This window comes from Blennius ocellaris (assembly GCF_963422515.1).
Source record: "Blennius ocellaris genome assembly, chromosome: 8".
Lineage (NCBI taxonomy): Eukaryota > Metazoa > Chordata > Actinopteri > Blenniiformes > Blenniidae > Blennius > Blennius ocellaris.
The window spans coordinates 9,823,386-9,844,108 of record NC_137657.1 but is presented as its reverse complement, the minus strand read 5'-3'; the positions used below and the strand labels follow the sequence as shown (position 1 = coordinate 9,844,108).

The window sequence follows — 20,723 nt, the reverse complement described above, 5'->3', positions numbered from 1 at the left end:
TAACGGATGATCAGCAGGTTTCCCAGAAGAAGGTCACACTTTGTGATTTTTAAATTTTTTTTTTTGGTATTTGCCTTCCAAAAACAAATAACTATAGACAGGCAGACCGATTCAGGGAAAAATGACTCACTCGCTGGACTTCCCCCACCCTCAAACCCCCCATACACACACACACACAACCTTTTGCCATGGACTTTCCCAGTCCAGACGGGCTTCAACCTGAGCCCGTCACAAAATGGGAGGGGATGAACTGAGAGAAAAACAGACTCCAGACGGAGAAATCTGTCACTCTAAAAGGTGATAAGTTAAGAAGTGCGGGCATGTGAACTTGAATTCCAGATAGTGGATTCTACTTATACTTTTTCTTCTTTTTCCCCCCCTCCAGGGGCACTTAAAAGAACTGCTAATTTGAAGAAAGCATTTTCATTAGACCGGTCTCAAATCCAGCCAGATCACTTGGCTCTCTCTCAATACAGCTGTCAAGCACTGACAGAAGACCTGGTGGAGTGTTTTGTTCTTCGAGAAACCACAGGAGATATTCTCACAGATTGTGTCAGGCTGCGGCCGTGACGGCTGACAGACTGAGCAGCATGTCACAGGAGGTGAAGCCAGAGGCCGTGTCACTGTGTCCTCTGGACATGGCAGCTGCCCCTGAGCAGACGCCCCTGTGTATCTTTGGTACGGGCGACTTAGGGATCTCTCTGGGCCAGCGTCTGCTCCAGTCTGGCTACAGGGTGTTGTACGGCAGCCGCAGACCCCACAGCTGTGGCCCCTTGCCTCCGGGAACTCAGGTACACAGTATGATGTCCTAACAAACATGGGAGTGGAGCTTATTTTGGTTGTGATTTTAAGATTGCTGTTGTAATTGCTTGATATGTGTCATCATGTGCTTTGATCTCAGAACACACATAGCTGTATGATAACAGTGAAAGTGTGGTAGCTGCTATAAAAAAACAAGCTGGGAGAAACTTTCTCAGGCTGAGAAATATGACTTGCTGAACTTGATCATTTGAATGTTGCTGTGTCTTTTTTGAATCATAAATTCTGCACTCTGGCTTTATCTTAAGTGCAACAACTAAAGTAGTGCCCTACAACATGTATCTAACTAGTTTATCAGTGAATATATTCCGATGTATAATGACAGTAGTGTTGTGTGTGTGTGTGTGTTGTACAGGTGATGAGCCACAGAGCAGCAGCCCAGTCTGCCAACCTGGTGTTTGTTTGTATTCACAGAGAAAATTACGGCTTCCTAGAAACACTTGAACCTCAGTTAAAGGGAAAGGTACCACGATGCACGATCAAAATATCTTTGTCTGATGAAGCAGTTGGTTAATTTAGAACTTTTCATCCATTCCACTTATTTCATTGATCAAAGGTGCTAGTAGATGTCAGCAACAACTTAAAAAAGAATCTACATCCAGAGGCTAATGCTGAGTATCTGCAGAGGTAAGTTCATTGAAAGGCAGTAATGTAATAATCTAACATGTTGGTACATGTCATAGACCATGTGGTCAGAATCAGCAACAATTGGAAGCATGTGAAGTAAAACTTTGTTGTTTCCTGTCCAGGCTTGTCCCAGGAGCTCATGTGGTGAAAGCTTTTAACACTTTGTCTGCCTGGACACTTCAGAATGGACCTTCAGATGCCAACAGACAGGTACTGAAACTGCTTGTTAAAGTCTCTTGGCTGAAAGCTAGAGGAAGATTAACTTTGAGGTTCATTCTTTCACTATTTAGGAATGTATTTTCCTCTCATGCTGACAAATCTCATTCTGGATTTAAGCACGCTGTTTGTCAGATTTCTGTTCCACCGCAGGACCACCAGCATTTGACAGCTGTCTGATGTGCTTGCATAGTGGGTGCTGACCAACAAGTTGAAACAACAATAGTCTCTTCAAGAAAGAAAAGCGTTGCACTCCAATTTATATTATTAACTCATTTTGAAGTTGTGATCAAACCAAATCCAAGTAAAATAATTCAAATCCAAGAAGTCAGCCTTATGTCTTTGCTGTGAATGCTGTCTCTGATGTATCCGGGAATCAATTAACTCGACAGTCTTGCTAGATCTGAGCTTCCCTTCACATGTTTTACACTCCAGCTCTGTACAGCAAAGCTGCAGCATATGTGAGTTTTTCAGTTTCATTTTGATCTGGCTGTGCTGTCCCAGAGGACAGGAGAAACCACTGGGGAGTGCGTGTGTGTGTGTGTGTGTGTGTGTGTGTGTGTGTGTGTGTGTGTGTGTGTGTGTGTGTGTGTGTGTGTGTGTGTGTGTGTGTGTGTGTGTGTGTGTGTGTGTGTGTGTTTTGAGGTTGCGCATATATATTTTGCGGGATGCTGCATTTACAGCAAATCACACTTGTGTTGACTTACCATTGTTTTAGTAGATGCCTGGTTAGCATTTATACAGCATCTTTCATGTTCAGATCTCTAGAGTCTTTTATGACTATATTTGCAAATGCATAATTATGAGGAAATTGAGACATATACCTCTCACACGAACCATCTGTGGTGCTTTAAAGAAAACAGTGGGTATCATTATGCTCTAGGTGTACCTGTGTGGGAACAATGCAGAAGCAAAGCAGATGGTGGCAGAGACGGCGACCAAACTGGGGTTCACTGTTCTGGACAGGGGGTCACTGTCTGCGGCCAAAGAGCTGGAGGACTTCCCCCTGCAGCTGTTTCCAGAGTGGAGGTTGCCCTTGCGCCTGGCCCTAGGCCTCACCGCCTTCTTCTTCTTCTACCTCCTCATTAGAGATGTCATCTATGCATATGTCGAGCAGAAAAAAGACATCTCCTTCAGAATCATGGTGTCCCTAGCCAACAAGGTGAGCACTGTTTATGCTCTTCTAAATTATCATGTGACTCCTTGAAACACAGCCTCTGGGCATGTAGAGTAGGAATTCCTGAATCCTGTGCAAATAATTCTCATGATAATCCCCTCTGCTCTTATTCTCCATCTTTTAGGTGTTTCCAATAGTGTCTCTCATTATGCTGTCTCTGTGTTACCTCCCGGGAATCATCGCCGCCTTCCTGCAGCTCTACAGGGGAACCAAATACAAGTCAGGGCTCAAATTATGATGGGTGTTCAGCATATGCACAGATGTGTACAGTCACCAACATAGTTAAAATACTTTGTTGTACAAGCCAAATGTATGTTGTTTCAGGCGTTTCCCTGACTGGTTGGATCGCTGGATGCTGTGCAGGAAACAGCTCGGACTGGTAGCGCTCGCCTTCGCTTCCCTCCATGTACTGTACACCCTCATAATTCCTCTACGGTAAGTCGTGGTTTGTCATTTAAAAGTCTTTCTTAATCCTAATTAGCATAATGGTCTTTAAAAAAATGACATGTCTCCTGCCGGTATCCAAGAAAATATCTAAAAAGACTATGTATTGAGACAATACTTATGTCCTGTTAATTAAGCCTACCGGGATTAATTGTTGTTTCTTTCTTTGACTCTGTCGTTGGCTGATCACTTGTCTTACTTTCAGTAAACATACACACACCCACACGATAAATGGAAGTGTTAATAGTTAAGCCGTGCTAAAACGATTTCAGAGAGGCATTGTTTCAACTTTATGTTCATTTGGACTGCTGGTGAAAGAAATTGCGTTAATGCCAAGAAGTATTACAGGAATTTACTCTGCCTCCCTCACAAGGTGGCAGGGCTGTTGTATTACACAGCATCACTCTCAGTTAAATACACCGAATAACCTGGCGACTGTAGCATCTACAGAGGTTATTATAAGGCATAATAAAATGAAATCAGTCATCCTCAGTGGATTAGTGGTTGTTCAATTATCATGGAGGACTTTTGTGTGCCGCTTCATTTTAGAGACACACAAAAGGCTAACCTGAACCTTGAGTTGATAGGAGTGAAAGCTCAGGCCCTAAAACAACTGCAGCGAGATTACAAAACACAAGAAGTTATGATGACAAACCACAGATTAGCTGCTTTAGTGAGGATTTACTTCTAAGTGTCTTTGCCATATTTCTCCTCAGATATTATGTGAGATACAAGATTGCGGCAAGTACAATCTCAAAGGTAAGTCAACTGTAGGACTTTTTGTTTTTGTTTACATGTTTCTAATACTAGACACACATTTTGTAAATAAAAATGTAAACACTTTTAATCGCTTTTGTTTTTGTTGACTGTCTCTTTAAGATCAAGGAGAACCAAACATCAGAGCTTGACACCACCATGGCTTGGCGTACTGACTCGTACTACTCTATGGGGATTCTGGGATTTGGCCTCTATCTTCTGCTGGGAATAACCTCTCTCCCCTCTGTCAGCAACGCTCTCAGTTGGAGAGAGTTCAGCTTCATTCAGGTGGATACTGCCATGTGTGTCTGGTTCATATGAAATCAGGTTATCTGCAGTGTCATCTTCATTGTGTGCAAATACTCACACTGGCACATTATGGACACAGAACTCGACTTTAACTGTGCAGCCCATCCACATTTGGCTCAATCTCTGAATCCTGTTTATGCGAATAAACAGCACAATCCACCAGTGCAGGAATGAGAGAGTGGAATTTTCCAGCAGTGTCCCCAGCAGTCTCTGTAACGGATATTTGCCTGAGCAAATGTTTTTCTCCATGCCTGCATGTTTTTTATGGGAATTATTAAATGGCAGAAATTGTTACTTCTGCATTTAATGATGTTTCCCCTGTAAACCCAAAAATGTGGTACATCATTTGAGGTAAATGTTACACTCACTTTAACACAATGATAACAAAACAGAGGCTTGACGCTTTCAGTAACTAACTAACATGGCTCTCCTTTTACTCACAAAACAACCGTGACTGTAAGAAACAGCAGCGCTGAATATTTTGCAGCCATTCTTGCAACATTTGATAAAACATCTATTAAAAAAAATGAATACAAAGTTATTCACAGGGAGTTTTAATTTGGGGATACTGTTAATCTCACCATGACACTATGACCTTGCAAAGCTACTGAAGACAACCAGATTGATGATACAGAGATGTTCACAGTGTTAAATTGGCTTAAGTAGTATCCTCCTAAAACATGTCTGCTGGAGGTTTTTCAAAGTGCTCTATGAAAGTCCACTGTTATCACTGTTCATTAGCTCAACGTCTGACTGATGAATATAGATTTGTGCTCCAGCCGAGATGGAAAACAGTTGCATGGGCCTGACAGCTGTTTTCAACTTCTGATTGGAAGTAATCCATTCAAAGTTTAAAGTAAATGTTTCCCTTTTCTATTGTAGGATTGTTTTCACTTGAGCAGACACATTTATTGACTATTTTTTTTCTCATTTTGACCAATTGGAAATTAAATCGGCCTCACTACAGTGAACAACCTCATTCATAAATGTAACTAGGTCATGTCAGGCTCATTTTCTCATTCTGCCCCTCCCCTCCATCCCAGCCCAAATTAGAGCAGAACTTTAAATGTTAAGTTATTCATCACGTATAATTTGGGGGCATACATTATCCTGGGCTACATCCCGGCCGTTATTGAGGCTTCGTTCTTGTCTCTCGATGCGTATGCATGCACGCGTACATGTTGTACTATATGACTATGAACGCTTCAATAGGAGATGAATGTGATTGTCTTCATGCACAGGTCACACGTTTCCCTGGTATAATTCACTTGATTATTGCAGTTGTTCATTATTTAAACTGAAATAGGTTAAAAATACCTAAAATCATGTCAGGAATACTGCAGGCTGACATCAGCTCTTAAAGCCTGGTATTAAATGGTCATTTTAATTTTTAGTTGTACCTTTTAATTTTTGACACTGAAAAGACATGCAAATAAATAATAATTATGCCTCTCGATAAATGCAACAAAAGGTGCCATTAACAGTAACAAGACAATAATTTTTTGTTCAGCTTTTATATGCGAGTATAGAAGATACATAGACACATAATTGAGAACCACTGAATCTATACATTCTCCTCATCAATATGTACATTGGAAGGGCGGAGAGGAGGTTTCCATTCAGCATTTGGAGTGATAATCATCACTGGCTTTTCAACACTATAATTATGCTCATCACGTCACATTAACACTTGTAGATAGCGTCTCTCATTTTCACCTTGCATTTCACAATGTGTGTAATTGTGTGGTAACCCTGCTGTGTTGTTGATTAGACCAGGTAATGTCTCTGCTCTCCAAGATGGCCAGAATGCCTCTATATGTACTCCAAAAAAAAAAAAAAGATCAAACAAATTCCATTTCATTTAGTCTTTTAAATCAAATCAAATCAAATCAATCTTTATTTATATAGCACTTTTTATACTTTGAAATAACACAAAGTGCTACAACAAGAATTAAAAACAGTGCAAAGATAAAATACATGAATAAAAAGCAAATGACCACACAAGCACACATGCAGACACACACCATTAGTGAAGACATGCCTAGTGATATGAAGACATGGCAGGGCACCGAGGAATAAGGTGAGGAAAGGGACGCATTTTGGGCCTTCCACACTGGGGGTCGCACAACTTCTGACCACAGGGGGCACCGGCCCACAGATACGTTGAAACGTACCACAAACGGAACAGCCTGTTCTGTTTGTGGAACAACCATACGTTTGTGTAAATAAAACGTATTTACACAAACAGATGAGCTTTACCTTTTATTTTTTCTCTCTCTTTTTCAGTCGAAGTTGGGCTACCTGACATTGTTGTTCTGCACTTTGCACACGTACTTGTATGGCTGGAACAGGTTTCTTAACCCCAGTACCTACAAGTGGAACACTCCCCCGGGATACATGCTTTGCCTCATCGTTCCAACTGTCGTCCTGGTCCTCAGACTGTTGTTCCTCTTGCCGTGTGTGGACCGCACCCTCACCCGGATTCGACAGGGATGGGAGCGGACTGATCCTGAGGACTGCAGCAAGAAATCTCTGCTAACATAGGATGTTTACAGAGGGAAATACAATGCTCAGCATCAAAAGACACGATAAATTTACCAAACATGCTAGAGTAGAAAGATATTTTATCCAGGACTACAGCACTGGACAAAATCACAATAAGAGTACAAGGGTTTAAAACTGCTTCATTGGAATTTATTGAATGACACCAATATTGATGAAAATACTGTAAGAAAATCAAACTCTGTTCTCAAACTCCTTAACATTAATGGTAACAGTATGATCAATTTCTTTTTATTTTTATCATATGTTAGGCTTGTATGTTCATGTAGTATATTTGACATTTCTGCTTTTCCTATTTTATAAATTTCTATTTTGGGATATGCTGTCACTGTTTCAATGGCGTTCTTCATTATTAATGCCCCTGTACCGTATGTAACAGCTGCAAAAATGCTCTTTAAAACTTCACAGCAGTCTGAACATTGTCATGTGTCTCTTTTCTCCTCGCTTATTTAATTCTATTCAGTGGCTCAGTCAAACTTTTTCCCAGGTGAATCCAGTGTGCTCTGTCTCGTCGTCTCGGTCTGATCCCTCTCTGGGGTTCATGCCTCCGGCTGATCTGATTCTGTTCTCCAGGAAACATTTGCACTGAGCACAAGGCTTCTCCCCAGTCGCTAGTGGATCTCAACACATAAGTGCCGAGAGGACTGTGAAGTCTCCTCCATCACAGGGCTATGCAGAGAGGATACAATATTTAGTCGTGACAGTGCAGATGCCCAGAGAGACTCTTACTGTTCTGCTGCAGCAAGTCATTTCATGAGCGGAGTAAAGAAAACATTAAACTCATACAACTCAACTGGTAACATCTATAGACACTCAAAACATCTCTCTAATAACATTCAAAAAACCAACAAGCATGTGTCTAAATTGCCATGAATAACAAGAAAGAAAGAGAACAAAACTTAGTCTATGGTTTACTAAATTACCATCATTCACAAAAATAGGACCAAATTCAACAGCCATCTCATCAGATTTACACTTTCAGCTGTGTTCGGGTCACCAATTAGGCTAATTTATGTACTTTTTTGTATTTAACTGCTGGAGAAAATCAAGGTACCTGGAGAAATGAAAATCCATAATAATCAGCAAAATATGCTCAGTATTGTACGGTGTAAATCCTTTTAAGTCAAGATTAGAGTGTCAGAAATGAAACTTTGGGAGGACTGATTTGCCTTGAGGCCTAATTAGGTAGAGATACAGGAAGACGCTTAGATGTGACTTAAAAGCATAAAATTGTTTGATGTATTTTTGAGAATGATTTTTTGGTAACTACGGAGGCCTCCAGGGGTCATGCATTAGCAAAAATATTTCTGTGTATGTCTGTGAACAGAGATTAATAGGCAATAAGTATACATTGATTTTGCAGAAAATTAGTTGCAATTTCAGTGAAACAACAAGAGAAAATCTGAACAATCTTGTAAGTTATTGTATTCCCTTATTGAAGAGTGGCTAATAAATTATCTGGACTTAACGAACTCCATTATTATATCCATTTGTAACTTAATCACTCCTCAATTCATCAACGTCTGCCGCTCCAATTATTTAAATGTAACTTTGAACTGATATTTGTGCACAAATGAAGACAAAATAAGCAGCCATCACAAAGCAACAAACCCACTCATTTAAAGCATTGATAACTGATAAATCTACTGTAGTTCAATAAAGTACAAATCCTCACTTGTCACATCTGCTTAAGACTATAATGTGACTTTTGACATGCTCATTATAAAAAGGTGTGGTGCCTTTCCATTCTTCCAGCTGTATTGAATACTCCATTCCGTGAACAGGCATTCAGATTAAATGAAAGTATGTTTTTTCAGGCGCACTCACAAAATGTACCATTGCATGAGTTTGATTTAGCAACACATCTTCATGATATTACTCACATTTCCTCCACTAAAAAGCCGTTTACTCTACCCCAGTGGTACCTTCCGCCAGTGAAATAAAACCCAAGTGACCTCAGCAAACCTGCAGCCAAAAGGCCAGTGTACCAGATACTATCACCAGCAGCCTCAAAGGAGAGTGTTGTGTCACTTTAGTGATCCACACTCCAGTCAGCTCTCCATAAGCCAAAACGGTTCATCTTCCACCCAGGTGAGCAATAGCACCCCGAGGGTCAAAACAGGAACATCCTCACATCAAACCTACAACATGCTGCTGCAGGCTCAGAGGCTGCGAATGTGTTTGATGTCAGACATGCCATGCCTTCAAATTTCCATCACCAAATGAGTGTAAGTCTTTTTTGTTTGTTTGTTTGTGACCTTCAGATTTTAACCATGCATATTTTATAAAGCGATTGTTGAATTTTTCCAGTGTGAGAAACAAAACAACCCTCAGAGTAATTCCTGTCATTGTTGGGTTTACACTGTTATCTGTGACACACAAATGTATGTTAGTAGAGTCTGGATGAAGCTCCTGTGATGACATCATCATCTACAAATTAAAATGCAATTACATATCAACTGATGTCAAACATGACATGTTTATTCCACCTTTTTCATAGAAACAATGCTTTTTAATTCATTTTGTAATTCAACTAAAGAACTATTAGCCTATCAACAATGAAACCCTGCATGACACACCTAAAGAGTTTCATGACCTGAGCTCTGTACTATCTTGTTAGATTTGCCAGCCTTGTCAAGGGGACAGCGTGAACTGATGAAGCCACTTGGACAAGGGCTGAAACGTCATCCAAAACATACTGTGTGACCAAGTCCAGTTGACCGGATTCAATTTGCTTTGAGATGAGCAGAGATATTCAGTATCTGATTGCCGTGAAAGCTTTCATGAAAATATTACTGTAAGCAGGTTACCGATTGGCTTGTTCATGCAGCTCCCTCACATATATGCACACAAATCTTAGTAAAGATAAGGAATTAATACATGACAAAAACTGAACACCCATAGAGGATTCAAGGCAAGATCAAGACCGACAGTGCTTCAAACTGAGAGCTTGAAAACTTCCAAAACATGCTTAATAATACAAAATATATATTTCTTTGTATGAATACAACTACATATATTCATTTAACAAAAAGGATCAAAACTTGTGTTTGACATGACATGACATGCCAAGATATAATATGAAATACAGCTCTAATGTTTTTACAGTGAGATGTACGGTAAACAGTGCTGTGCAAAAGGTTCAGACTGGTATTGGAATTGCATGTATCGAATTGCACATGATTTATGAGTGTACTCTTCTCAAGAACATGAAAGACTGATACGGTTTTGGTTTTTAAACGAAGTTCATGAAACAGTAGTACAAGAAGAACAATGCAAGATATCGTTGGTTTGCAACAAGATGAGTGAATTATGACGAGTTAAGCACGGCAAGGTATCAACACTTGGCAGCAGCCATGAGATAAATAGCTCTAAATGAAATGCTTGAGCACAGACAAGTATAGTGACCTGAAAATCCGGTCACCTTGAGAGCTCAGGAGTCATTACCAGGGTGGAGTCACACAGTAGCTATGTCGGGAAGGATGGTGCACTTCAAAACAAACCAAACAAAAACCGGCACACATGAATCACGAAGGCATGAACAAGAACATGGATATTCAAGTCAAAAGCATAATGAGGAAAACAGGAGCATTAGGAACCAAAACACGATAAGTTGCGAGGCAACCATGAATACAAATAACTCAACATGACATCAGTCCAGACAGAAGGGAACTCTGCAATAATTTGAAAGTTTTGTTCCCAATATTATTTGACTCGTGCAAACAGAGGCAAGTGTCTTCAAAGCTTCAAAGTTTTATTCTATAAATCATAAATGGAAACTTTTGCACATGGGAGGTCGTGCTTACCTCCAGGATATGCCTCTCAAATTTGAAGAATATACATGTTTTCTGCACTTGTTCCTGAAATTCAAAGAAAGAAAAAAAAAAACTATCACAACATATTTCTTTATTTAATGGGCCCACCCATTTTAAAAACAAAACTGTTTCTATTATTAAAAAAAATTATAATTGGAATAGAAGGACTACTTTTGTTGTGAGGAGAACAACATAATTATTTCATTCAGAGCATATTTGACATAATTACATAAATGGATCTTATTATGTTAAGAGAGTATGTCTCTCAAAACAAGCCTTAGCAGATAATCCAAAAGTACTTCAAGTAACACAATATGTACTGCCACTGTCTGACTGAGTTCACCTTATTTAATTTTTTTTAAAGAAATGGATCAGAAAACCTCTTTCTGTGAGAGAGTTTGTTCAAAGTCTGTATAGCTTCTTTTCAGACCTCTGCTGGGTCTCTGCAGAGAGAGAGAGAGAGAGAGAGAGAGAGAGAGATGTTTGCACAATATTAAAAACTCACCAAATGTGGACAAAAGCAGCCTGAATTTTAATCACCAGCCCAATCTGGCAACACTGCCCTTGGGGCATAAATGTGCTTAAAAATATCCAGTTTAATCTGTAGAAAGCCATGACAGAATGTCAAAAACGTGCCACGCCTTCCTCTGAACGCGAGAGACGTGATTGGCCGCACCGGAACGTCACAACTCCTGAGGAAACGCGTTTGTGTCCGTGATGGACCACGGGATGAACCGTAGCGCACCTTGGAGCCTCCAGATTACAGCTGCACTTTCCACTTTTGACACTTGGCTGCCGTGAACATAGTGTAAATGTACTTTCTGACTTCTCCTGTTAGTGTGCACATATCTGAATAGTTTGTTTTTGTGATATAACAGCTGAGCTGTCAGCCTCATGTGGGTCAGTCTGATAATTGATTAAGTTCAGTGTAAGTTACGTCAGTCATCTGGAGGAAGATTTTTTAAATTCTCTATGTTATCAGTGCTTTTTGTGAAATCCTTGAACTAATGATAATGAGAAGTAGCGACAAAACAGATAAACTAAAACATGAAATAGACAGCAAGCCAGTCTTCACTTGTACAATGCATCCAGGTGGATACTAATGTCACTTGTGGTCAGACATCATTTGTGCTGCTGTCAGGAGGACTGAGTTTTTCAGCTCAGGAAATCTTTTAAACAAAACTTAAGGCTTAAACTTAAGGTGACTTAAGGGTGTCCAGGAGATAGAACATGCTTCACCTTCATGAACAAGGACAAAGAAACACAAGAAGAGTTGTGACACCTCGATATTAAACAAACCGAGTAGGCAGAGCAGCAGTGAAAACAGGGTGGAGTGAAGATAGACGTTATAATAATGACATTAAAAAGAAAAGGACGAAATTATACAAGACAAATAGAGAGCCGAAGATGGAAAACAAAGCATCAACCATGACAAGTATGACATCTGATGGCATCAACAGATCTTTTATAAACGGGGTAATCCGAACTGGACTGAGCCACATTTTCTGATAGAATCTGAAGCAACATCAGGAACAAGGGCTTTTAATGGTTCTGTTGATTCATCAACATATAGTGCATGTGAAGGCTGTATGTGTTGCAACAAAAAAAAACAATAACCTCGTTAAACCGGTCAAAGGAAGCAAACATAGAGACATACACACACCCACACATATGTATAACTTGGAATGGAGTGACTATATAAGACCACCCAACAACTCAGCCCTGCACACACTGTCCTGATTCTGATGTCAAGGTGAGGACATTTTAACTTGATTACTAGATTACAAGTTTATTTTCATTATCATTGCCACTCAGATCTAGTTGATCTCTTCCGCTTGTCGACTGTGTGTATTAGCAGCAACCCAACATGGTGAAATTTGTCTGATAAAATCTTACTTACCGTGATTTTCCTTTTTCTAACAGATGAAGCTGCTCATTGTTCTGGCTATGGTGGCAGCAAGAGCTGCAAGTGTTGAAGGTATGTGTGTGTTTTAATTCATAGTCATGCAATATCTTTTAAAGATTTGTTAACTCAACACATTGTTGTGTGAGAAGGTTAATCAGAATGTCATAATTTCTGCTGATATTTTTGTATCTTCAGTCTGTTTTTCTTCATACAAGTGAAGTGGCTTCACATGCAAAAGTATTTCTAGATGTTGAAATCACTTTTATACATCGATACTTGTGGGTTTTTTTTTACCCCATCTATTTTAGAATAAATGTGATTTCAATACAAATTTAAATATTAAATTACATATATAAATTTTAAGCATAAACAAGGGGAGACCTTTTCCCAGCGCAATATCTGGGAGGTAAAATCACTCTCCTCTATATTTAAAACCTTATCGCTGTTGTGCAAAACAACTGTTTCACTGACTAAGTAACTTTTCATGTGCTATTACTAATTCTAACGAGAATAATTCTGTTATTTTGATTAATAGTTTTTATTCTTTTTCAGATCTTTCAGCTAAAATGTTCACATTCCCGGTGCAAAACAACATTGCTCGTGTGAAGCTGACTACAACCAATCAAGAATTCAGTGCTGTGACTGTCTGCCACAGGTAGTGTAACCCAATGTTGAGACACAACAAGCTCACGTAAATCTCTTGACTGTCACCTATGTCATCCTAAGTCAACGTGTCATACTCCCAGATCGTTCACTGACCTTAAAAGAGACCACGTCCTGTTCTCACTGGCTACGAGCCACAAAAGCAATGGCTTCCTGATATTCTGGGATGAAGCAAATCAGGAGATGGAGGCTCACGTCCTGGATCAGAAGTCTGAATTCAGAGGATGGGACTACAAGCCAAACATGTGGCACTCCATCTGTACCACATGGAGCTCAGCAACTGGACTGGTGCAGATATGGTTTAATGGAAACCCTTCCATTCGCTTATCTGGCCCCACCACAAACATTAGTGGGAATACTGTAATCCTACTTGGACAGGTATGGTTTCATTGCCTCACACTGTCTTGTCTGTCACCAGTTCCTGCTGATACAAAAGCTCATGATCAATGTACAAACTGTTTTGTGTCCCTCTCCGTTCCCCCACAGGAGCAGGATTCTTACGGCGGAGGCTTTGATAGCAACCAGGCTTTTGTTGGGATGATGTCTGACGTCCACATGTGGGACTACGTGCTTTCTTCCTGTGAGATTCAGAGATATGTTGATGACCTCAACTTCACTCCAGGCAATGCTCTGAACTGGAGGGCGCTGGACTACGTGATCACGGACAAGGTGCTGGTGGAGGAAAAAACCACATCATGTCACTACTAACCGTCAGTGTCTTGGAAAATCTCATTGTGCTTTGAATTCTTTGGCTTTCCACTGATGAGAAGTTGTCAATGTCAGTAAATTATCTTTATTCCCTGCTTATCCAAGGATGAAATTTCGGTTTAGGCCTTTTTTCCCCATCTTGAAATCATATAAATGATCTTTTTCTATAAACTCTATTTACAACATTTTTCACTCTATAAAAATCATAAACCTTAATTTTTGCTTGCTTTAGAACTGCATAATTTGCAGCGCTTTTATAATATTCAACCGCGTGAACTTGAATCAGCTGTTCATCATATGTATCAAAAAAATTGATTAAAACAAGTAACATTGCAGACAAGAGGTGTGTTTTGTTTCCTTTTTTTCATGTAATCTACTTTTCATCATCAACCCTTTTTTCCCCAAAGGATTATTTCCATATTTCACTGCTTGTACAGGGAAGACTTCTATGTCATAGAGCATAAAGCCTCAACAGGAAGCAGTTTTCTAGCCATTGGCTTTCAAAAGCTTATAAAACCTTATTATCAAAGCTGTGGATCTGTGTGCTTGTTTTGTTTTTCTTCAACTGGAAAAGGGGGGTGGAAATCAGTTCAAGGAATCAGCATCAACAGCTCCAACATCACGACTCATCATAAACTGTGTAATTCACAATTTGGTTTGTTTAAACTGACTGCTAGAATTCATCACACAACATATTTACCAAATGCTGGAATTTAAACACAGACAGTGAGTTCATTCACAGACACAAGTGCAAAAACATTGACTGCAAACAAGAATGATGCATTATAACAACACCCACTGTTGTTTTCTCCAAACATGTCCAGGTGAGCCATTTATTCAGAAAAATACAGCCACATTTAATTTAACTTGCATTCAGTGCATTTATCTTCTTGTTAGTGTTTTCTCTGTTTGATATACAATCCTCACCTGAGAAGATGCACCGAGTGTTTTAATGCTACCAGCAAATACCAAGACGCCCGTCTATAAACAGTGAGAACTTGAAAACTTCCAAAACATGCTTAATAATACAAAATATATATTTCTTTGTATGAATACAACTACATATATTCATTTAACAAAAAGGATCAAAACTTGTGTTTGACATGACATGACATGCCAAGATATAATATGAAATACAGCTCTAATGTTTTTACAGTGAGATGTACGGTAAACAGTGCTGTGCAAAAGGTTCAGACTGGTATTGGAATTGCATGTATCGAATTGCACATGATTTATGAGTGTACTCTTCTCAAGAACATGAAAGACTGATACGGTTTTGGTTTTTAAACGAAGTTCATGAAACAGTAGTACAAGAAGAACAATGCAAGATATCGTTGGTTTGCAACAAGATGAGTGAATTATGACGAGTTAAGCACGGCAAGGTATCAACACTTGGCAGTAGCCATGAGATAAATAGCTCTAAATGAAATGCTTGAGCACAGACAAGTATAGTGACCTGAAAATCCGGTCACCTTGAGAGCTCAGGAGTCATTACCAGGGTGGAGTCACACAGTAGCTATGTCGGGAAGGATGGTGCACTTCAAAACAAACCAAACAAAAACCGGCACACATGAATCACGAAGGCATGAACAAGAACATGGATATTCAAGTCAAAAGCATAATGAGGAAAACAGGAGCATTAGGAACCAAAACACGATAAGTTGCGAGGCAACCATGAATACAAATAACTCAACATGACATCAGTCCAGACAGAAGGGAACTCTGCAATAATTTGAAAGTTTTGTTCCCAATATTATTTGACTCGTGCAAACAGAGGCAAGTGTCTTCAAAGCTTCAAAGTTTTATTCTATAAATCATAAATGGAAACTTTTGCACATGGGAGGTCGTGCTTACCTCCAGGATATGCCTCTCAAATTTGAAGAATATACATGTTTTCTGCACTTGTTCCTGAAATTCAAAGAAAGAAAAAAAAAAACTATCACAACATATTTCTTTATTTAATGGGCCCACCCATTTTAAAAACAAAACTGTTTCTATTATTAAAAAAAATTATAATTGGAATAGAAGGACTACTTTTGTTGTGAGGAGAACAACATAATTATTTCATTCAGAGCATATTTGACATAATTACATAAATGGATCTTATTATGTTAAGAGAGTATGTCTCTCAAAACAAGCCTTAGCAGATAATCCAAAAGTACTTCAAGTAACACAATATGTACTGCCACTGTCTGACTGAGTTCACCTTATTTAATTTTTTTTAAAGAAATGGATCAGAAAACCTCTTTCTGTGAGAGAGTTTGTTCAAAGTCTGTATAGCTTCTTTTCAGACCTCTGCTGGGTCTCTGCAGAGAGAGAGAGAGAGAGAGAGAGAGAGAGAGATGTTTGCACAATATTAAAAACTCACCAAATGTGGACAAAAGCAGCCTGAATTTTAATCACCAGCCCAATCTGGCAACACTGCCCTTGGGGCATAAATGTGCTTAAAAATATCCAGTTTAATCTGTAGAAAGCCATGACAGAATGTCAAAAACGTGCCACGCCTTCCTCTGAACGCGAGAGACGTGATTGACCGCACCGGAACGTCACAACTCCTGAGGAAACGCGTTTGTGTCCGTGATGGACCACGGGATGAACCGTAGCGCACCTTGGAGCCTCCAGATTACAGCTGCACTTTCCACTTTTGACACTTGGCTGCCGTGAACATAGTGTAAATGTACTTTCTGACTTCTCCTGTTAGTGTGCACATATCTGAATAGTTTGTTTTTGTGATATAACAGCTGAGCTGTCAGCCTCATGTGGGTCAGTCTGATAATTGATTAAGTTCAGTGTAAGTTACGTCAGTCATCTGGAGGAAGATTTTTTAAATTCTCTATGTTATCAGTGCTTTTTGTGAAATCCTTGAACTAATGATAATGAGAAGTAGCGACAAAACAGATAAACTAAAACATGAAATAGACAGCAAGCCAGTCTTCACTTGTACAATGCATCCAGGTGGATACTAATGTCACTTGTGGTCAGACATCATTTGTGCTGCTGTCAGGAGGACTGAGTTTTTCAGCTCAGGAAATCTTTTAAACAAAACTTAAGGCTTAAACTTAAGGTGACTTAATGGTGTCCAGGAGATAGAACATGCTTCACCTTCATGAACAAGGACAAAGAAACACAAGAAGAGTTGTGACACCTCGATATTAAACAAACCGAGTAGGCAGAGCAGCAGTGAAAACAGGGTGGAGTGAAGATAGACGTTATAATAATAACATTTAAAAGAAAAGGACGAAATTATACAAGACAAATAGAGAGCCGAAGATGGAAAAAAAAGCATCAACCATGACAAGTATGACATCTGATGGCATCAACAGATCTTTTATAAACGGGGTAATCCGAACTGGACTGAGCCACATTTTCTGATAGAATCTGAACCAACATCAGGAACAAGGGCTTTTAATGGTTCTGTTGATTCATCAACAGAGAGTGCATGTGAAGGCTGTATGTGTTGCAACAAAAAAACCCAATAACCTCGTTAAACCGGTCAAAGGAAGCAAACATAGAGACATACACACACCCACACATATGCATAACTTGGAAAGAAGTGACTACATAAGACCACCCAACAACTCAGCCCTGCACACACTGTCCTGATTCTGATGTCAAGGTGAGGACATTTTAACTTGATTACTAGATTACAAGCTTATTTTCATTATCATTGCCACTCAGATCTAGTTGATCTCTTCCGCTTGTCGACTGTGTGTATTAGCAGCAACCCAACATGGTGAAATTTGTCTGATAAAATCTTACTTACCATGATTTTCCTTTTTCTAACAGATGAAGCTGCTCATTGTTCTGGCTATGGTGGCAGCAAGAGCTGCAAGTGTTGAAGGTATGCGTGTGTTTTAATTCATAGTCATGCAATATCTTTTAAAGATTTGTTAACTAAACACATTGTTGTGTGAGAAGGTTAATCAGAATGTCATAATTTCTGCTGATATTTTTGTATCTTCAGTTTGTTTTTCTTCAGAGGAGTGACGTGGCTTCACATGCAAGAGTATTTCTAGATGTTGAAACCACTTTTATACATCGATTCTTGTGTTAGTTATTTTCCCATCTATTTTAGAATAAATGTGATTTCAATACAAATTAAAATACTACATTACATATTTAAATTTTAAGCATAAACAAGGGGAGACCTTTTCGAAGCACGCTATCTGGGAGCTAAAATCACCCTCCTATATATTTAAAACCTTTTAGCTATAATGCAAAAACAACTGTTTCACTGACTAGGTACCTTTTCACATGTTATTACTAATTCTAACTCCAATAATTCTGTTATTTTGATTAAAAATAATATTCTTTTTCAGATCTTTTAGGTAAAATGTTCACATTCCCGGTACAAAACAACATTGCTCGTGTGAAGCTGACTACAACCAATCAAGAATTCAGTGCTGTGACTGTCTGCCACAGGTAGTGTAACCCAATGTTGAGACACAACAAGCTCACGTAAATCTCTTGACTGTCACCTATGTCATCCTAAGTCAACGTGTCATACTCCCAGATCGTTCACAGACCTGAAAAGAGACCACGTCCTGTTCTCATTGGCTACGAGCCAGACATCTAATGGCTTCCTGATATTCTGGGATGAAGCAAATCAGGAGATGGAGGCTCACGTCCTGGATCAGAAGTCTGAATTCAGAGGATGGGACTACAAGCCAAACATGTGGCACTCCATCTGTACCACATGGAGCTCAGCAACTGGACTGGTGCAGATGTGGTTTAATGGATTCCCTTCCATTCGCTTATCTGGCCCCACCACAAACATTAGTGGGAATACTGTAATCCTACTTGGACAGGCATGGTTTCATTGCCTCACACCGTCTTGTCTGTCACCAGTTCCTGCTGATACAAAAGTTCATGATCAATATACAAACTGTTTTGTGTCCCTCCCCGTTCCCCCACAGGAGCAGGATTCTCACGGCGGAGGCTTTGATAGCAAACAGGCTTTTGTTGGGATGATGTCAGACGTCAACATGTGGGACCACGTGCTTTCTTCCTGTGAGATTCAGAGATATGTTGATAACCTCAACTTCACTCCAGGCAATGCTCTGAACTGGAGGGCGCTGGACTACGTGATCACAGACAAGGTGCTGGTGGAGGAAATAACAACATCATGTCACTACTAACCGTCAGTGTCTTGGAAAATCTCATTGTGCTTTGAATTCTTTGGCTTTCCACTGACGAGAAGTTGTCAATGTCAGTAAATTATCTTTATTCCCTGCTTATCCAAGGATGAAATTTCGGTTTAGGCCTTTTTTTCCCATCTTAAAATCATATAAATGATCTTTTTCTATGAACTCTATTTACAACATTTTTCACTCTATAAAAATCATAAACCTTAATTTTGCTTGCTTTATAACTGTATAATTTTCAGCGCTTTTATAATATTCAACCGCGTGAACTTGAATCAGTAGTTGATTAAAACAAGTAACATTGCAGACAAGAGGTGTGTTTTGTTTCCTTTTTTTCATGTAATCTACTTTTCATCATCAACCCTTTTTTCCCCAAAGGATTATTTCCATATTTCACTGCTTGTACAGGGAAGACTTCTATGTCATAGAGCATAAAGCCTCAACAGGAAGCAGTTTTCTAGCCATTGGCTTTCAAAAGCTTATAAAACCTTATTATCAAAGCTGTGGATCTGTGTGCTTGTTTTGTTTTTCTTCAACTGGAAAAGGGGGGTGGAAATCCGTTCAAGGAATCAGCATCAACAGCTCCAACATCACGACTCATCATAAACTGTGTAATTCACAATTTGGTTTGTTTAAACCGACTGCTAGAATTCATCACACAACATATTTACCAAATGCTGGAATTTAAACACAGACAGTGAGTTCATTCACAGACACAAGTGCAAAAACATTGACTGCAAACAAGAATGATGCATTATAACAACATCCACTGTTGTTTTCTCCAAACATGTCCAGGTGAGCCATTTATTCAGAAAAATACAGCCACATTTAATTTAACTTGCATTCAGTGCATTTATCTTCTTGTTAGTGTTTTCTCTGTTTGATATACAATCCTCACCTGAGAAGATGTACTGAGTGTTTTAATGCTACCAGCAAATATCAAGATGCCCGTCTATAAACAGTGAAATCAAGATTCTCTGTGTTCTAAATGTTTTTTAACTATGTTCTGTAAAAATGACAGTATCGATGTTTGTTTGTATTTTTTGTGACCCTCAGTTTTTAACCTGGCATGTTTTATAAAGCGATTGTTCAATCTTTCACTGTGAGAAACAAAACAACCCTCAGAGTAATTCCTGTCATTGTTGGGTCTACATTGTTATCTGTGATGCACAAACGTAAGTTAGTAGAGTCTGGATGAAGCTCCTGTGACTACAGAATCATCTACAAATTAAAATTCAATCATCAACTGGTGTCAAACATGAGGTGTTTATTCCACCTTTTCCATAGAAACAATGATTGTAACAGGAAACAAAATAAATTGAATTTGAGATCAAAAATGCGATTCCTGCAAAGACATGTAAAGGAGGGCAAGCTTTTTTTGATTTTGCATGTCCAAAGTCTATGTGATCCCAAGTTCAACTGTTTAGATCTTGGAGAGGAAGCTCAACAACCAACTGAGGATATGGTTTGTGCTGCCAAAGAGTCTGAGCAGCATTGCTCTCCATGGACAAAACAACAAACTGAAACCGAATTCAGGGTTATCAGAGCAAGAGATGTTGTGCAGTAAAGTAACTCAA

The 20,723-nt window shown here is 39.2% G+C and overlaps 3 protein-coding genes across 3 annotated transcripts; all 3 read left to right on the top strand.

The window, feature by feature from the left end:
* The first annotated feature begins 296 nt into the window (after positions 1-296).
* Positions 297-7,327, top strand: LOC308133695 (metalloreductase STEAP4-like). Its single transcript, XM_080501179.1, has 10 exons — positions 297-791; positions 1,175-1,282; positions 1,376-1,446; positions 1,569-1,656; positions 2,546-2,824; positions 2,964-3,058; positions 3,164-3,274; positions 4,000-4,042; positions 4,163-4,327; positions 6,635-7,327. The coding sequence occupies exons 1-10, from the start codon at positions 591-593 to the stop codon at positions 6,890-6,892; spliced, it is 1,419 nt and encodes a 472-aa protein (XP_080357305.1). The 5' UTR covers positions 297-590; the 3' UTR covers positions 6,893-7,327.
* Positions 7,328-12,470: 5,143 nt separating this feature from the next.
* Positions 12,471-14,332, top strand: LOC308133932 (C-reactive protein-like). Its single transcript, XM_080501491.1, has 5 exons — positions 12,471-12,478; positions 12,649-12,703; positions 13,184-13,286; positions 13,378-13,672; positions 13,781-14,332. The coding sequence occupies exons 2-5, from the start codon at positions 12,649-12,651 to the stop codon at positions 14,000-14,002; spliced, it is 675 nt and encodes a 224-aa protein (XP_080357617.1). The 5' UTR covers positions 12,471-12,478; the 3' UTR covers positions 14,003-14,332.
* A 3,456-nt stretch (positions 14,333-17,788) lies between these two features.
* On the top strand, positions 17,789-19,140 carry LOC308133816 (C-reactive protein-like; the record flags this gene model as incomplete). Its single annotated transcript, XM_080501328.1, has 4 exons — positions 17,789-17,843; positions 18,322-18,424; positions 18,516-18,810; positions 18,919-19,140. The coding sequence occupies 4 exons, from the start codon at positions 17,789-17,791 to the stop codon at positions 19,138-19,140; spliced, it is 675 nt and encodes a 224-aa protein (XP_080357454.1).
* Positions 19,141-20,723: the final 1,583 nt, after the last annotated feature.

What these genes read in the sequence shown, in the direction of transcription:
- LOC308133695 (XM_080501179.1), top strand. Translation starts at nt 591, where the DNA reads ATGTCACAGGAGGTGAAGCCAGAGGCCGTGTCACTGTGTCCTCTGGAC. An exon ending in CCTTGCCTCCGGGAACTCAG is followed by an intron (nt 792 to 1,174) that starts GTACACAGTATG and finishes TGTGTTGTACAG; the next exon opens with GTGATGAGCCACAGAGCAGC. An exon ending in TGGTGTCCCTAGCCAACAAG is followed by an intron (nt 2,825 to 2,963) that starts GTGAGCACTGTT and finishes TCCATCTTTTAG; the next exon opens with GTGTTTCCAATAGTGTCTCT.
- LOC308133932 (XM_080501491.1), top strand. Translation starts at nt 12,649, where the DNA reads ATGAAGCTGCTCATTGTTCTGGCTATGGTGGCAGCAAGAGCTGCAAGT. An exon ending in AAGAGCTGCAAGTGTTGAAG is followed by an intron (nt 12,704 to 13,183) that starts GTATGTGTGTGT and finishes ATTCTTTTTCAG; the next exon opens with ATCTTTCAGCTAAAATGTTC. An exon ending in CTGTAATCCTACTTGGACAG is followed by an intron (nt 13,673 to 13,780) that starts GTATGGTTTCAT and finishes GTTCCCCCACAG; the next exon opens with GAGCAGGATTCTTACGGCGG.